This window comes from Haliaeetus leucocephalus, unplaced genomic scaffold, assembly GCF_000737465.1.
Source record: "Haliaeetus leucocephalus isolate CR32 unplaced genomic scaffold, Haliaeetus_leucocephalus-4.0 Scaffold251, whole genome shotgun sequence".
NCBI lineage: Eukaryota > Metazoa > Chordata > Aves > Accipitriformes > Accipitridae > Haliaeetus > Haliaeetus leucocephalus.
Genome location: NW_010972687.1, coordinates 15,446 through 31,298, shown reverse-complemented (window position 1 = coordinate 31,298; position 15,853 = coordinate 15,446). Strand labels below are relative to the sequence as shown.

General features: G+C 38.6%; 1 protein-coding gene across 2 annotated transcripts in view; it reads left to right on the top strand.

The window, feature by feature from the left end:
* TJP2 (tight junction protein 2) overlaps positions 1-15,853 on the top strand; it is a 52,982-nt gene that overhangs the window by 28,450 nt on the left and 8,679 nt on the right. The window contains exons 3-14 of one of the 2 annotated variants that reach the window (XM_010568580.1): positions 1,777-1,901; positions 4,244-4,346; positions 4,910-5,489; positions 6,919-7,022; positions 7,177-7,330; positions 8,377-8,485; positions 8,603-8,742; positions 9,257-9,323; positions 11,365-11,515; positions 12,290-12,398; positions 13,096-13,306; positions 14,559-14,746. In XM_010568580.1, the coding sequence (XP_010566882.1) occupies positions 1,777-1,901; positions 4,244-4,346; positions 4,910-5,489; positions 6,919-7,022; positions 7,177-7,330; positions 8,377-8,485; positions 8,603-8,742; positions 9,257-9,323; positions 11,365-11,515; positions 12,290-12,398; positions 13,096-13,306; positions 14,559-14,746 (2,041 nt within the window). Of the gene's footprint in view, positions 1-1,776; positions 1,902-4,243; positions 4,347-4,909; positions 5,490-6,918; positions 7,023-7,176; positions 7,331-8,376; positions 8,486-8,602; positions 8,743-9,256; positions 9,324-11,364; positions 11,516-12,289; positions 12,399-13,095; positions 13,307-14,558; positions 14,747-15,853 lie in introns of those variants that run through there. The other variant, XM_010568579.1, reaches the window with a different exon arrangement.

The following is a 15,853-nucleotide window of genomic DNA, read 5'->3' as shown; positions in this document are numbered from 1 at the left end:
TATAATACACTATATGCCAGCCACATAGCTAAATTCATCATTGAATAACCTTAAAAACAAAGCTGATGGTTCTATCAAGCGGTTGTGATTAATGTCCAAGCTTTATAATAGTCACTGAACATGATTCCACTGACGTTTTGGGGGTTTTTATACTTCAATATCAGTGTAGAATCTAGTGGAAAACTACTGTAATCAAAATTTCTAAAACACATAGACCCTAGATGTCACTTCTAACAATTCTTCTAAGGAAAGAGGAATATCTCATTATGTAGGGTCCTTTTGAGTTACAGAAAGTAGACCGCTTGTTTCTGAGTTCTCTAGCAGCTAGGGTGACACACCGTGGTGCAGAATGTGCATTTTGGTGGTGGCGGTGGTCTTCCCAGCTGTACTGATGATCTGGGTTCAGTGAGCAGCCTGTACTGCGCTGCTTATGTTTTTTCACATGTTCTGCAATGAACTCAACTTGATGACCCAAGGTAAAATAATGATCTTTCCTACACAGCCTGTTTTATGTGCTGAATTGTTGAGAAAGGATTGGGTTTGGGTTATGGAAGTAGACAGAAGAAACATTGCAGCAGACCTTAGTTCCTGTAATTTCCAACTTTTCAGATCTTCAGTATTGTGTAAATGAGCATTACTTCTTTGCCTCAGAGACAGGCTTATACTACTGAAGTGGCAAAGGACTATTGGACTTGTATCAGCCACTACCAATGAATTTTACCATTATTTTGAATTCTGTATTGTTTTGGCTTGAAGCATCAGGCTGCCTCCTGTAAAACTAAGGTACTGTAAGTGAAGTGCTGTTTAAAAAAAAAATTTTTTTTGAGAAAAACATTGCTTTTTTCCTCCTCAAAGTAGTAACCACATAATATTGACATTAGTGAAACACAAGCTGGCATGTGATGAACTACACACTCTAAGTGTTGAGTTGAAAGAAAAGTACCACTTTAATTTGGTGTATTACTTTGCCACTGTGTTAAAACATTTTATTTAAATGTAGCATAATTTCTATTTTATAGTGATAGGAGGTGGTTATTAAATAGTTGACAAAATTAAACCTGTGTGTTTAACAAAATTATGGGTTTGTGCACACCTTCTTGCCCGCAGTTCAGTTACACTAAGTTGTCAGGTCTAGTGTTACAGACATGCTTCCTTCACACCCTATTAAGTATTTCCCTGATTTTATGAATGCCATCTTAGGGCTTTCATGGTTCTGGTATTTCTGTGATGACAGGTTTGACAGAAATTACGTATTTAAAATAGTTGATTGTGAGAGAGGATAATTATAGAGAATTCACAAGTTCGCTGCTTGCTTTTTGTAATCAGCCATGATCTTATTTAATTTGATTGAGGAGTAAGTAGTTATTACAAACTAGATAGCAATTATAATGAAGATGATATCCTGGAAAAGCTGTTCCAGTTTCCCAGGCACCACTAACAAAACAGATTTATCTAACAATAAATTTGGTATGAATAACTAGTGGGATGGTGGAGCAAAGTGCAGGCTAAGTTAGTGAGTCCTTTGCTTAATTACTAACCATCACAAGGCTGTAGACTGAGGTTTTGGAACATGGGAACATGTCCTGTTACATGGATTTGTAAACCCATTCCTTTTTAAATCTGTATATTTCTGCAACCATCTGCACGCAACCCTTATATTTTAAATAATACCTAGGTAGAGTGCCATCACAGGAACATTCATGTTACTCTTCTTTCTCCCTATCAAAATTCCTGTGGATGGAATTGAGTTTTATTGTATTTGTTCTTGTTGTAAAGGATTCAAAACGAGGATTTGGGATTGCAGTTTCTGGCGGCAGAGATAACCCTCACTTTGAAAATGGTGAAACTTCAATAGTCATTTCAGATGTTCTCCCAGGTGGTCCAGCAGATGGATTACTTCAGTAAGCAACTTATTTTTCTGTCTCATGTATTTTGAGGGGCATGGATGTAGAATATGTAAAACCATCAGACAGGCTTGATTGAAATCCTGGTGATTTAATCCACTCAAGATTTGGTGCCTTCTTGAAAACCTAGATGTCTGTTTTAAACTAAAAAAACAACAACCAAAAAACTCCACTCAGAGGTGTTTTTATTTGCTGTTTTGTAAGAAATTAGATTTCAGTAGTGTTGAAAAGCTTTTATAGTTAAGTATGTTTCTCTTAAGATTACATTTGTTTTTAAAGAAACAGTAGAAATACTTACTGTCTTAAAACACTCTTCTTGTTCTTCCTCCAGGAAACACATTTAGTGATCAGTCTTCAAGAGAATGGCTTAAGTGAGTCCAAAGAAGGGTCTTCACTCCTAAGTTGTCAGGAGCAATAATGGGGGAAGGAAGAGAAACAGAAGTGTTTGCTAAATATTTATTTTATATTTGAAAGGAAAAAAAAAAGGCAATAAAGTGTTTCTGTAGTCCTCCTGGTAACATCACCCTTGGTGAGGCAGCATCTACAATGGACAAGTAATTTTAAACCTGTAGGCTGAGATAAACAGTTTCTAGCCTACTGCTGATCAATTTTTCATCCTTTGACCTGGAATACCTGATGAGGACTAGACAATCTGGAAGAATGCTGAAGTTGTGCAGTAATACTAATTCAAAAGAGTAGATTCTGGCCATTTTGCCAAACATTAATTTTTGGGGAGGTAATGAAAAGGCTGACATGGGAGTAGTTACTGAAGGACTGGATAAAAGGATTATTGTGAAGCAGGTAACAAACCATTCTCAACATAAACATACAAAACCTTCATTTTATAGCGGTGATCCCTGCACAACACCACTATAATCCATCTTGTTCCATAATTGCCTGTGACTTGGGGATAAAATCATGTCCACAAACTGCCTAAGATCCTAGGTAAATTGATGATGAGAAGGCAATACCAAGCAATTTGGGCACATTCAGACAAAACATGTTCTAAAGAAAATTAAAAGCAAGCCATTCCTTCAACAAACCGAGGAATATAGGCCTAACCTTCAGAGTGTGGGGGAATTAACAATCCTGCAATCCTTTTTAAGGTAGAGAGAACATAAATAGATGGGAGCTCTTGATGTAGTATTACAACATTAAGTTTGACACCATCTTTGGATGTATGGACTGTGAAGGTAGCTATTTTAACTCTCACATAAAGCCTGGATGAAGCTGTTACTGGAATATATCATGCTGTTCTGGCATACTCATTCAGTAAAAGGAATTGGAAGGGTATGAAAAGAGGCACAAAAATCATTCAGGAGTTGGAGAAAGTGCCTTACAAACAGAGGCTTAAAGTATGTAATCTTCTTATTTAAAGAGAAGATTGTGTTGTGACTTGATTACAGTGAAGAGAAAATAATGGGCACTAAAGATTTCTTTTATCTAGCAGAAAATGCCACGGTAACCAGTAATTGGTTGAGCTAATGCTCTGACTGTAAGGTTAGTACTATGGAGTAGTCACCAGAATAAACTAATACAAGGAGTGGTAGATTCTGGTTTTTTAACCTCCTGCACTTCTTGTGCTGAAATGCCTTTCTGGAAGATACGGTTTTTAATTAATCTTGTGTTATGGGGCTGTCTCCTGAGGGTGACTTGAGTTGTCTTAATGGTCTATTTGACATGAAGGAGATCTGAATAGCCAAGTTAGTAATCTCTTTTGGCCTGCGTCTCAGTGCAGGGAGGATGTTTTGTGTATTATAGTTTGGTTGGGTTTTTTTCCCCTCCCAATCATTTTTCTTCAGAGTAGATGGGGCCTGAATACCAGTCTTTCAGAAGAGCGTACTAGAGTGGTACTTGTCAAGATTTGTCTGATTTGTCTGTTGCTACGGCTGCAACAGTTTGAAGCTCTCTTGAAATTCCTATGTTCATGTGAAAAAAAAAAAATCTAGCACTAGGTGTGAAAGACTAGGAGTTCTGAAAGAACAAAAGAAAAAAGAATAGAAGTTTTAATGGTCATCACAAATACTCTTTAAAAAACCAAAATCTTCTTTGATATTATGGCAAGGCACTTAAGCTGGACATAGTACATGTATAAAGATACGCACCGGAGCCCAAAGTCTAATTTTTAAACGTACAGAAATCTTCTTCTAGTATTCAGGTACTGTAGTGTTTGTATAACAAACACAGTTTTTAAGCAAAACTCCCTGCTAAAGTGAATGAAATCCATAGGTTGCCCCTGAAAAAAAAGAAATTTTGTTCTGGTGTTTTCATGAGGACTCCTCTTAAATCCCCCCCCCCCTTTTTTTTTTCTTCTTTTTTTCCCCTCCCCCCTTTTCCAGAGAAAACGACCGGGTGGTCATAGTTAACGGGACCCCAATGGAAAATGTTCCACATTCTTTTGCAGTCCAACAGCTTAGGAAAAGTGGAAAAGTGGCCACCATTGTAAGTAAATTACAAATTTATTCACTCTACAGTGGTATGTTCCTGTGTAACCAGTCAAGATTTTGGTTTTCTTCTATGAAGTGTACTATAAATGCATAAAGCAAAGCAAGCCTTTGCTCAACAGAATGTACAAAGTAAACAAAACAAAGCAAAGACTTAGTTTCTACAGGTGAAACAAATGGAAATTAAACAACAGTGTCATGAAGTTATCATGTTGAAAAACTGAGAATAAAATGTATGTCCTCAGTCTTTAATTTTACTGAGTAATGAGTGGTAGTTGGTAAAAACTAGTGTTATGTGAGGCAAATGATGTCCTGCATACACAGACTTTGTCCAAGAGTTGCTGTCCAGATTGACTTTCATTAGTTGAGAGAGAAGCATCTGCAACTCGTCTCTTTTGCACATCTAAATAATCTAATTTACTGGCTGTTTTAGAAATAAAACATTGTTCTCCCCTCCCTCCCACCCCCCAACCTCTTAAGTGTAAAGAATATTCATCTGTTGAATTTCACATTCTCACCATTGGAGGGTTTTGTTTGTTTGTTTCGTATTGCACTGAACAGGTAGTGAAAAGACCAAGGAAAGTGCAAGCTGCTGCATTGAAGAGAAGCCCCTCCCTTGACTATGAGGACAGAGCTTTAGATGTAATGGATGACCATGCAGAATTTGATGGCAAAAGTGCTCGAAGTGGCTATAGTGACAGAAGCTGGCATATTGGTAATGGAGGGCGCAGCCAAAGCTGGGGAAACAGCCTGGATCAGAGCTATAGAGATGAACAAGACAGAGAGTGTAACCAAAGCAGAGACCGTGATAAGGAATGCAGCTACAGCCGTGATCGAAGTCGTGGTAGGAGCATTGACAGGAGCTTGGATCGAGACTATAGAAGAGATCAGAGCAGGGGAAGGAGCATTGACAGGGATGGTGGCTATGAACGGGACTACAGAGGAGACTACAGCCCACCCAATTATAGTCATGGATCTCAACCTGATCCTAGATACAGGAGGGAAGTGAGGAGTCGAAGTCGGGACAGGCTTCGCTCCCGAAGTCCTTCGCCTGAGATACACCATCAGCATGAGTACCTAGGACCGCAGGATCAGAATGGCCCAATCAGTGTTCTGTTAACAAAAGGCAGACATAATGAAGGTAGGTATAGTAGGGGAAGAGAGGAATTGACTTTTAATACAGCATGTTATTTTCCTGGGGAAGGAAGAGAAGCTGAATATTCTCTGCTTTTACAGTTTAAATGTTGAGTTTTCTAACTGATCACTTAAGTTGTTCTTTCATTCTGGTTTAGGGTGCTTTTTTCAAGCCACTGTGTCCTTTGGGTTTCCATTTTCTCTGCCCCTTTCTTCTGTTTCTGGTGGGAAACATGGATCTGATAGTGATTCAGATTACACTTGGCACAGCTACAAAGCATGAAGAAAAGACTCTGCCTTTAATAGTGCTCTTACTTCTTCCCTTCAGTATAATTAAATTAGTTCCAAGGATTGTTTGGTTCTGAATACTTCAGAATGTAGTTAAAGAATACTGAAATAGCAACAGCTGAAACAGCCTCTCCTTGCTGAGTATTGGAGTGTGTAAATGAAAGCCAAAAGCCTGATCTTTCATGTGCTATGAAATAAAGACTCTTGTGCTATAAAGCATATTGTGCATTCTTTTCTGTTAGGTTTTTTGGGGGGGGGATTGTTTGTGGGGGTTTTGTGGGTTGTTTTTTTTCTCATCTGCCATGTGGTAATTTGAAGGAATTTTCTGCTCATGTATGCTTTGTATGCAGGAGCTAACCTCTTTTTTCATTGATTCTGGCAAGGTTCCCTTTCCCTCCTTCTTTTTTTTCCCCTGCACATAATGTTTCCAGTTGCAAAGATAATACAGATAGGTATACAAATAAGGAGAAATTTAAGTTGTCTTTGTGAAGTATTATATGTAGCTAGTAATTCCATAATAATTTCTGCCATTCATATGGATGCTTTGCAGACTTGCTCAAATGTGATTTTTAAAAGCAGACAGCTGTTTCTTTCCTTTTCTGTTGTTCTAAGATGTGTGTGTTTTATTAAAAGAGTGTTGCCTTTCTTTTTAAGTAGCAAATACACTGATCCAAGTAACTAGGAAAATAAGGATGGGGAGAAGGGAAAAAAATCCTTTGCCTGAAACAACTGAGACAGTGGGGCACAGATAGGACAGGGTCAGCAGGCAGCAACTGGTAAAAAACCCCAGCTCTTCTATTAGTGCTTTTTGACCCTTTTCCCTCTCCATGCCATGCAAAATATGATACAGAGAGAGAATCTAGTCCAGCATGTTAATAAGCACCTGCAGAATGAAGGCATTTTTTTGCGTTCTGAAGGTGCAGACTAATCATCTATTGGTGATGGGTTTTGAACTGCTGTTTGTTCTTATTGTGGTGGCAGCACAGAAATGGGAGAATTAGCCTAGGGTTAAGTGGGTTTACTAGGTCTGCATTTTTTTTTCTTTTCTCATGGTGTAATGGGGTGTGCTGCATGTACACTGTGTAGTTTTAAAAAAATGCATCCTCACTTACCTTCTAAGCTACAGTGGATTATTTCCCTGATTCCAGAATATGGTCTCCGGCTTGGAAGTCAGATCTTCATAAAAGAAATGACCCGTACTGGCCTAGCAACCAAAGATGGCAACCTTCATGAAGGGGATATCATTCTCAAGGTCTGTTCTGGTAATACTGCTAGAGTTCAGCAGGCAGTTGTTATAGTGGTTACTCTGGAGTAAGTCCTGTTATAGTCAATTTTACTATTAAACTTGAGCACAATATGGACTTGTTTGTTTACTTGTAGTGTTATTGTTGCCTTTTTCTGTCCAGATCAATGGTACAGTGACAGAGAACATGTCTTTAGCTGATGCTCGAAAGTTGATTGAGAAGTCACGGGGAAAGCTCCAGCTGGTTGTCCTCAGGGACAGAAAGCAGACACTGCTCAACATTCCTTCCCTGAATGACAGTGACTCAGAAATGGATGGTGAGTTTTGATGTGAATAAAAAGTTCTGGACTCTGTGCAGGGACAGAATGAAGCTTATAGTATTTTGCTGTGGTAGAGTGGTACTAGTCTCTGTTAAACAACCAACCAACCAATCCCCCCCAACCCCAAACACAAACAAACCTAAGTAATAGCCAGTTAAGCATCATGCCTGCTTCCTTTAGGTGAAAGAAGAAATTTGTAGTAATCATAATTACATTTTGTGCAGGGACAGAGATAGAAGCAGCAATGTTGGTGTGGCAAAATCAATCTTACTTCTCAGAACAAGCAAGTCAGGTGCTTTAATAGAAGACTTCAGTTTTAAAAACAGGTAGATTGGTCTGGTCTCTCCTTCTGAGGGCATTAACATTCATGACAGCATTCCACAGGAGGGAAAAAACATCAGGACAAGAGGAAATTAAGTCCCCCTGGACAACTGGTTTCTATTTCCAGTATCTATTCTGTACAAATGATCTCTCACAGTGTATGAGCTATATCTTTAAACAAAATCTGGCTTGGGGAAGGGCTCAGGATGTTTGGGGGAGCAGGATGTTACATTATTTAGTGCAAGGTATTTGGTTCTCTGATGTCAGAATAATTGGTGCAACTTTTTGTAGGTTTTACAGTGAAGACTGAGATACAGTTCAAGTCTGAGGGCTACTCTGTTTCTTTTGTCACAGAAAAGCAATGTGAGGACTGTTAATGTGAAGGTGGTCTTCTGTTTGGGAACCTTTATGAGACCTCAAATAAAAGGCTGCTAACCCTAGTTAATGAGATTATGGTATGCTCAAAATAGTTGTGTGATGTGAGTGTGTTTCCTAAAGGTTGTGTGAAACCTTCCTGAAATATTTTCAGAGGTGTGGGCAGGTTGAAGCACTAAAAGGCGTGCAGCACTTTTTGAACGCTAGTCAAATCCAACTTGGAAAAGGAGTAGGCTTAAAGGTTCAGCATATCTTATATGTGAAAGCTTTGTAAGTAAACGTGGTGATCAGATGTGCAGATAATTTAAACAAATCCTGCATTTCTTGATTTGCTGCTCTCTTTACAGACATTTCTGAAATAGAGTCAAACAGATCATTCTCCCCTCAAGATGACAGATTACATCATTCTGATCTAGATTCGCATTCATCCAATGAAAAGCTGAAGGAGAAACCAAGGTAAGAAATGGTCTTTTCTAGTCCATTTTTCTAATGCTTGTCAAAGAAGTTCTTAAAATACATGGCATTCTTATCTGATTTCACTACACTTTTTTTTTTTCTTTTAATTTCTTTTAGTGCAAAAGATGATCCATCCAGTAGGATGTCCAGGATGGGAGCAATGCCTACACCATTCAAATCAACTGGTGACATTGTTAGTCCTGCTGTTACAGTTGTAGACGGAAACAAAGAACTGAAGTACCAAGATGACCCAGCAGGTCAGAGTTTGAAGGTTTTGGTTGCCTTTTTTTTCTCTGGCCACAGAATTTCTACTCCCCCAATCATGTTGACATATCTAGTATACTCTTCATGTCAACCCCGTCCTGACACACAGAGAAGAGGTCTGTCTTTGCTTTGGGGTGCAGGGAGAGAAGAAACACTGGAGAATATTTGAAGGCAGTTGCTTATTAGAATTACCATCTCAAAAAACAAGTACTCCCCTAGAGCATCTACTGTAGCCTGTTGCCCTAAGCAGCCGAATGAAGCTATTCCTGAAGTCTGATCTGGCTCACCTGAAAGAGTTGTGTATCCCTCCCTTGACCGTTTTGTTCTTTTTCAAGTATTAAAAAAAAAGGGAAGTAAATCAATTCTAGTCAGAGAGATGCTTGATGCTTAAATCTGTATTAATCTTTGGCATGGAGGGGTTTGATTGCTATCTGATAGCTTAAAATTGCTGCCATTTATAACTTTTTTAATAGCTCATTAACTTCTGTTGGCTTTTTTTACATATAGTGTCTCAACCAAAACCAGTTACAAGAACGATTCTTAAACCCAGCCCTGAAGATGAAGCAATATATGGGTAAGGCGGCACTTGCTGTGTTCTTTTGCACACCATGTTCTTCCAGTGACCTGTACCTGGTTCTTGGTTGCATGGGTTTGGGGGTTTTTTGCCCATTTGGCGTGATAGTCCCTTTATAGCTTAATGCCAAGAAGAGATGACATGACCTTTAACTGACCATATTTGAGTTAAACTTAGTTTTAGAAGTATCTGCCTGGAAGGTACAGACTTGCCTTCTACCTGGAGGGTATAGAACACCCTCTGCTCCTGAGCTTGCATGGGAATGTATGGTATATTTTTATTCTGCTATATTTAGCACTTCGAGATAGTATTTGGAGTACTATGTCCATTTGGGGGCTCCCCAGGACAAGAACGACATTGACACACTGGAGCAAGTGTAGGGAGTCAGTGGCTGCAGCATATGACATACAAGAAAAGACCAAGAAAATTGGGGGGTTTTAAGCCTGGAGAAGAGAGGACTGATGGGACATCTTACTACTGTCATGCAATGACCGAATGGGTAGTGGGTGTAGAGAAAACAGAGCCATACTCTTCTCAGAGGGGTACAGTAGTAGGATGAACAGCAAGGGACCCAGGCTGGAACGCAGGAAATTCTGACTTGATATAAAGAAAGAAACTTCTTATTATGACAGTGGTTAACCACTGGAACAGCTTTCCCTCGAAGGTTGTGGTATCTCCACCACAGAGATACTCAAAAACAGCTGGTCAAGGCCCTGAACAACCTGCTTTGAGCAGAGGGCCGTTCTAAGCTGTGCAATTCTGTGGAAATGTATTTTATACCTCTTCTGTTATTTTATATGCACACAAAAGGCAACCCTCCCCTACCCTGCAATATTAAGATACAAAGAGAATGTCCTCTATTTAATTTGTAAAGAAGCTTGTTGCAAGACGAGGCCAAACATGTGTGTGTTTCTGTACAAGCTGAAAACTTCAGTTCAGAAATTTGTATCTTTTCTTCAAATCCAAGCCTGTGCAGTCCATATTGCAGTTCTAGTCTCTGCTTAGAAATGAACAAAATATTGCTTCCAAAGTGTTAGTTTTGTGGGGGTTTTTGATGATTTTTATAAGTGGTCAAATGGAACCTGGTACTGTTGATTCTTTAACAGTTAAGATACTAAAAGTTGCAAACTGTATTAATAGGAAATCAACTTAACGTGTTTTCTTTTGAGAGTTTCCAAATACAGAAATTGAAGGGAGAGGAGCACTGAGATTGGAAGGAGAAGCCTAAAAATAAGGTTTTGAAGATATTCTGTAGCTTGGAGTATTTTCTCAAATGGATTATTCTCTTCTCAGATCTTTTCTGGGTTGGACCCTGCATATGTTGTCATTGATGTGCAAATTAATCAAGTGATTATTTTGTTGAAGGGGAGTTTATAATACAGGCTTAGGGTATTACTGAGAAAGGCTGACAGATAAGTACTGTCCTCTCTGTTGGAAGGTCACTCAGGCATACAGCTTTTCTGACAGCAAAAAAGCTGAACCTAGTCCAGTAGGCAATCCCACTGCAATATGAAAGGACTGATTGTTATCATACTTGGAAATATTTCTCATGAAAAGAAAACTTGAAGACTTCTGTCTAACAAACATGTTAAATAGCAAAGAAAACAGGTATAAATTTAATTCATATGACAGCTCTGAAGCATATAGAGGAAAAAAACAATTAGTATGATTACTTACAACTCAGGCTGGTTTTACAAAAAAACTGCTCAGCTGCTCAGCTGAGAGAGGGTTCAATAGGTAGGGAAACATTTTGGGACTTCAGGAACAGGGAGCTGTTTTCCTGCTCTGTCAAATCTGTGTATGCCACTTAGTAACTCTGCCTAGTTCAGTTTCCACTCTGAAAAATGCAAATTCTCTGTTTCCTTCCCTCACTGAAGAGTTACCTGGGTAAATATAGCCTATAGAGTGAAAGAAAGGGACTAAGAATATTATTGATACAATTTTGTTGAAAGGGTTGCAATTTTTTTCCTCTGACATCCTGTTATTGTCATATGCCTAACATTTTGCCCTTAATTCCTTTTTCTGCCTCTAAATCTTGTAGTCCTAATACAAAAATGGTAAGATTCAAGAAAGGGGACAGCGTGGGTCTACGACTGGCTGGCGGAAATGATGTAGGGATATTTATTGCTGGAATTCAAGAAGGCACTTCAGCTGATCAGGAGGGACTGCAGGAAGGAGATCAGATTCTTAAGGTATGAGTATAAGTATGTGTCCCTGAAATGCAAATCACTTTTGTATTTTTTGGTTTGCTTCTTAATGGAAATATGGAAGAAATTATGATCTCATCAAGTCAAGTTACCACTTTGGAAGTGTGTATGTGTAGTAGAGATATCTTACTGAAATGAGTTTTTGAAGGAGAATTGTATATCAAAATTTAGTTTGTTTAAGATTCTGTGGAACAGGTAGGCAGGAGAAATACTAATCAAGAAAAAATGCCCCAAGATGGGAGCATAAATTTTCTGTACAATGCTTCTTCCTAGTCTTGGAGGGGGAAAAAATTGAGGCCAGCATATTTTTCTTCTTTCATCTTTCTCCAGTTTCCTTGGGTAACAGTGATTTATTTTTCCAGTTTCTGAATTATATCATCTATGCCGTTTTGTCCTCTTACATTCTCCTTTTTTTCTGAAAATCCAAATAGGAGGCTAATGTAATTTTCTCTTCTGCCTCTTTTCTCTTGTGATAGCCTTGATTTTCAAGGCCTTTTGGAGCCTCTTGAAGTAGAAGAAACAACCTAGCAGTGCACATTCAGGACTTTGTTATTTCAGAAAGATTACTGTTAATGGCTGGAATAAAATATTCCTTATGACAACAGACATCCATATTGACTTTAAAAAAAAAGTATAATAAAGGAAGAGAATATTTGAGATTTTTTAGATTCAAGAAAAATCTTTGGTTATTCCTTTTATTGTTGATTTTTCAGGTGTTGATTTTCTTTTTTTTTAAAGTTGGGGTTTTTTGGTACATAGGTGAACACTCAAGACTTCAGAGGCATTGTTCGGGAAGATGCTGTTTTGTATCTCTTAGAAATTCCCAAAGGTGAAACAGTGACAATTTTGGCTCAAAGCAAATATGAAGGTAAGTGCTTTGAACAAAATGTGTGTGTATTCATGAAGCTTTTAAGCTCTGTTTTGTCAGTGAAACCACAAATAATCTTTCTTGTGCTTATTCTTGGTAGCATTTTAGTTACCCTCCTTTTCAGTAGTTTAGAACATAGCTGTATTCCATACTACGAGGGTCATACAGATGTGCATGTGTGATGTATTTTTCAGAGCACTTGTCCATCTCTTTCATTATTAGCAAATAGCATTTCTTCTTAATCCTGAAGAGCGACAATGTACTGCTTGTTCCTTCTGCTTTTCTGTCTGTAGCAGCTAGCCAAGATCTGCTGTTAGCATTCCTTTTCTGCTGTACCTTGGCAGTCATAAGGGATTCAGTCAGCAGCAAATGGACAGTTTTACTGATGAACTGAGGAGTGAGTAAAGCCTCTTGAGTTGTAGGAGAGACAGCCTACTGTAATATTGAAGTACCATAGCTGCCTTTTGCTTTGGGAAGGTGCAAGTACCTCCTTCCCTCAGAGCTGCAAGGGCTGTGCATGTACAAGTATAGAACAGTCTTGATAATGTGTGTGTAGGGCAATGGATGGGAAGGCTGTGGTTGTGCATCTTTTTGAGTGGAGGGGAAGGCTTTCAAAACTGTTCTCTAGGATGACAGCTTAATCTTTCTTTCAAGTGTAAAAAAAAAAAAGTAAACTAAAGGGGAGTTCCTGTTTCAGTCTACAGAGACATCATGGCCTGTGGCAGAGGAGATTCATTCTTCATCAGGAGCCACTTCGAGTGTGAAAAAGAGTCACCACAGAGCTTAGCATTCACCAGAGGGGAGATCTTTAGAGTAGTTGATACGCTGTATGATGGCAAACTGGGAAACTGGCTGGCCGTGAGAATTGGAAATGAACTGGAAAAGGGCCTCATTCCAAATAAGAGCAGGTAAGGTGGCATCCTGTCTTCCTATCCATTGTTAGAAGTAAGATTTTTTTTTTTTCCCAAATGATTTTTGCTTCCTATGTCATAACTTTCCACACACACACCTCCACCCCACTCAAGAATGAATAAATTCTTTTGTCTTTACTTTCACAACAATTGTCCCTGTAAAAATGTAGATTTTAGAACCATGGCATTACATAAGGAGAAGATGACAAAGGATGGTGTTACGTGCATACTAGATCAGGTATTTGCAAAGAGACCTAGAACTCCTGTTTCAGCAATCAGTCAAGCTTCGAACACTAGCTGTTTCAGTTCCTTTTCTAGAAAAAAAATTTTTTTCCTTTTTTCCCCCTTCTACCCCCCACCCCCCCAAATCAAATCAAACCAAACAAAGTAACAAAAAAGTACACCTTAAGAAGCTCATGACTGTCTGTTCAAGAAGACTGATGATTAATCTTTTAAAAGAACTTCAGTGCTTGAATTTCTTTTGTATATCCTTAGGAAAAATATTTCAAGAATTTATTCCAAGGCTAATATTTCTTGGTAGCTGTAGTCCTTATTTTTGTGTGAAATACTGAGTGAACCACAGCAATGTTTTTTGCTTAAATATGCTTTCCTAGTCAAAATTCATGTGAGGTAATACTAAGTGTTCAAATATGCACAATGAGTAAAAGTATTCAAATTAATCAGAAAAAAAATCAGCGTATTTTTTAGACTGTAGCGGTTAAGTTCTTGAGCATGGAAAGCTCACAATTGCATTGTACAGAAGTTCCTGAAATATGCTTCTTATGTGACTCCTCTGCCTCTTTCCTGGTTAGTACATTCTGTCCTCTCTGTTAACTGATCTGACCAAACTGGCCTTTTTTTCTATGCTGTAGTGACTTAACTTATAAAGCCTAATGGAGAAGAAAACAGGGACAAAATTTCTTAGGCCTTCAGTTCTGAGTTGCACTCTCTCACCACCTCTTGGCAGTTGCATTCTTTTATTTATGCTTGTGTGAATTACCAGTTTTAAGACCTGAGAGCTCATTGCTGCCCAGCAATCTTGTAGCTATGGCAAGTCAGAGCATTGTTCAGACACTCTGTTTGCTCCAGGGGAAAAGAACCTGGACTTCTTTATTCTTTCCTCCACTCATGGCTGTCTACCTGGCAAACCTACCTGTTGCAAATTCAAAATCGGTCGTTCTTTGATGAAAAGTGCCTTTGCCCTCTTTGACTAGTTCTGCACAAATGAACTCTGTGCTTTCTCTGTCAGAGCTGAGCAGATGGCCAGTGTTCAAAATGCCCAAAGAGATGGCTCAAGTGATAGAGCAGACTTCTGGAGAACACGTGGCCAGCGATCTGGAGTGAAGAAGAATTTGAGGAAGAGTCGTGAGGATCTGACAACTATTGTATCTGTGAGCACAAAATTCCCAGCTTATGAGCGAGTTCAGTTGCGTGAGGGTAAGTGAGACTGCTGTGAGCCAGTTGCCCATTTATTGCTGACTGGTTTAGTGTCCAAATGTTTGGTCAGCTAAGTAAGTGATTTTGAACAAACCCAATTTGGAGGTTCAATGTTCAATTTGAGCAACAGGAAGGGATGACATTTTTCTCAGATTGCAGATTTCTGGATGCTATTAACTACTTTAAGAAAGAAGCTTTTTTTAAACTGCTGCTGTTCTCCTTTGCCTCCAAATTACACATGCCAATTTCAAGGTTTAGAATGAAAAAAAGAAGCAGCAAGCAGGGTTTTCTTGTTTCCTCAGCTTCCCCTTGGCTAGCTCTGAAAGTACAATCCATATGCCTGAGATCAATCACAATCTTTAGCTTGCTTATAAATACTACTTTAACATTACCTTGAGAGCAAATAAAACCCAAGTATTTTCAACAGATTGTCCAAAGGTAGTCAAGGTTGTTGTGGTCCATCTCTGTGACTCTAAACTAGCTATATTACTAGTGATGTTGAGCAAATCAAGATAATTTTCTGGGTATTGACACATGACAGTATTGTGGAACAAAACAAATAGTAAAAAGTATTTTAAAGGAGCTCCCAGATGTCAAGAAGAAGACTGAAAAATAGAATGGCATTCCCCCATTAGCTTATGAGGACTGTGTTTGCACTTGTTTTGACATAAGCATAACAGAATTTTGCATTTCTTTGCTTCTTAAAGCTGCACTGCAGCTGGTTTAGCATTTGTATCTTTATTCACACAAAACCCACTGGGTCAAGGTTCATGCAGTTTTGCTGGATGCAAAGATTACTGAAGATCTGCTGTATGTTTTCAGAACATAGAATCCTCTAAATACATCTTCACTAGAAGCAAGAAGGAAGCTGTTAAGTTAAAACCACTTCTTTTGCTTTCTCAGCTGATAAAAATAGCTTTCTGTGTGAGTTATGCTTTTGCACAAAGTTTTGAGAAATAAAATTTTTAAAATATATTTTTTAATATCTTCAACTTACTCATAACCTTGCATAGTAATTGAGGATCTTGTCTGTGCCACTTATATAAAACTAGTTTTATCAGACTGTGGTGGGTTGACCCTGGCTGGACACCAGGTGCCCACCAAAGC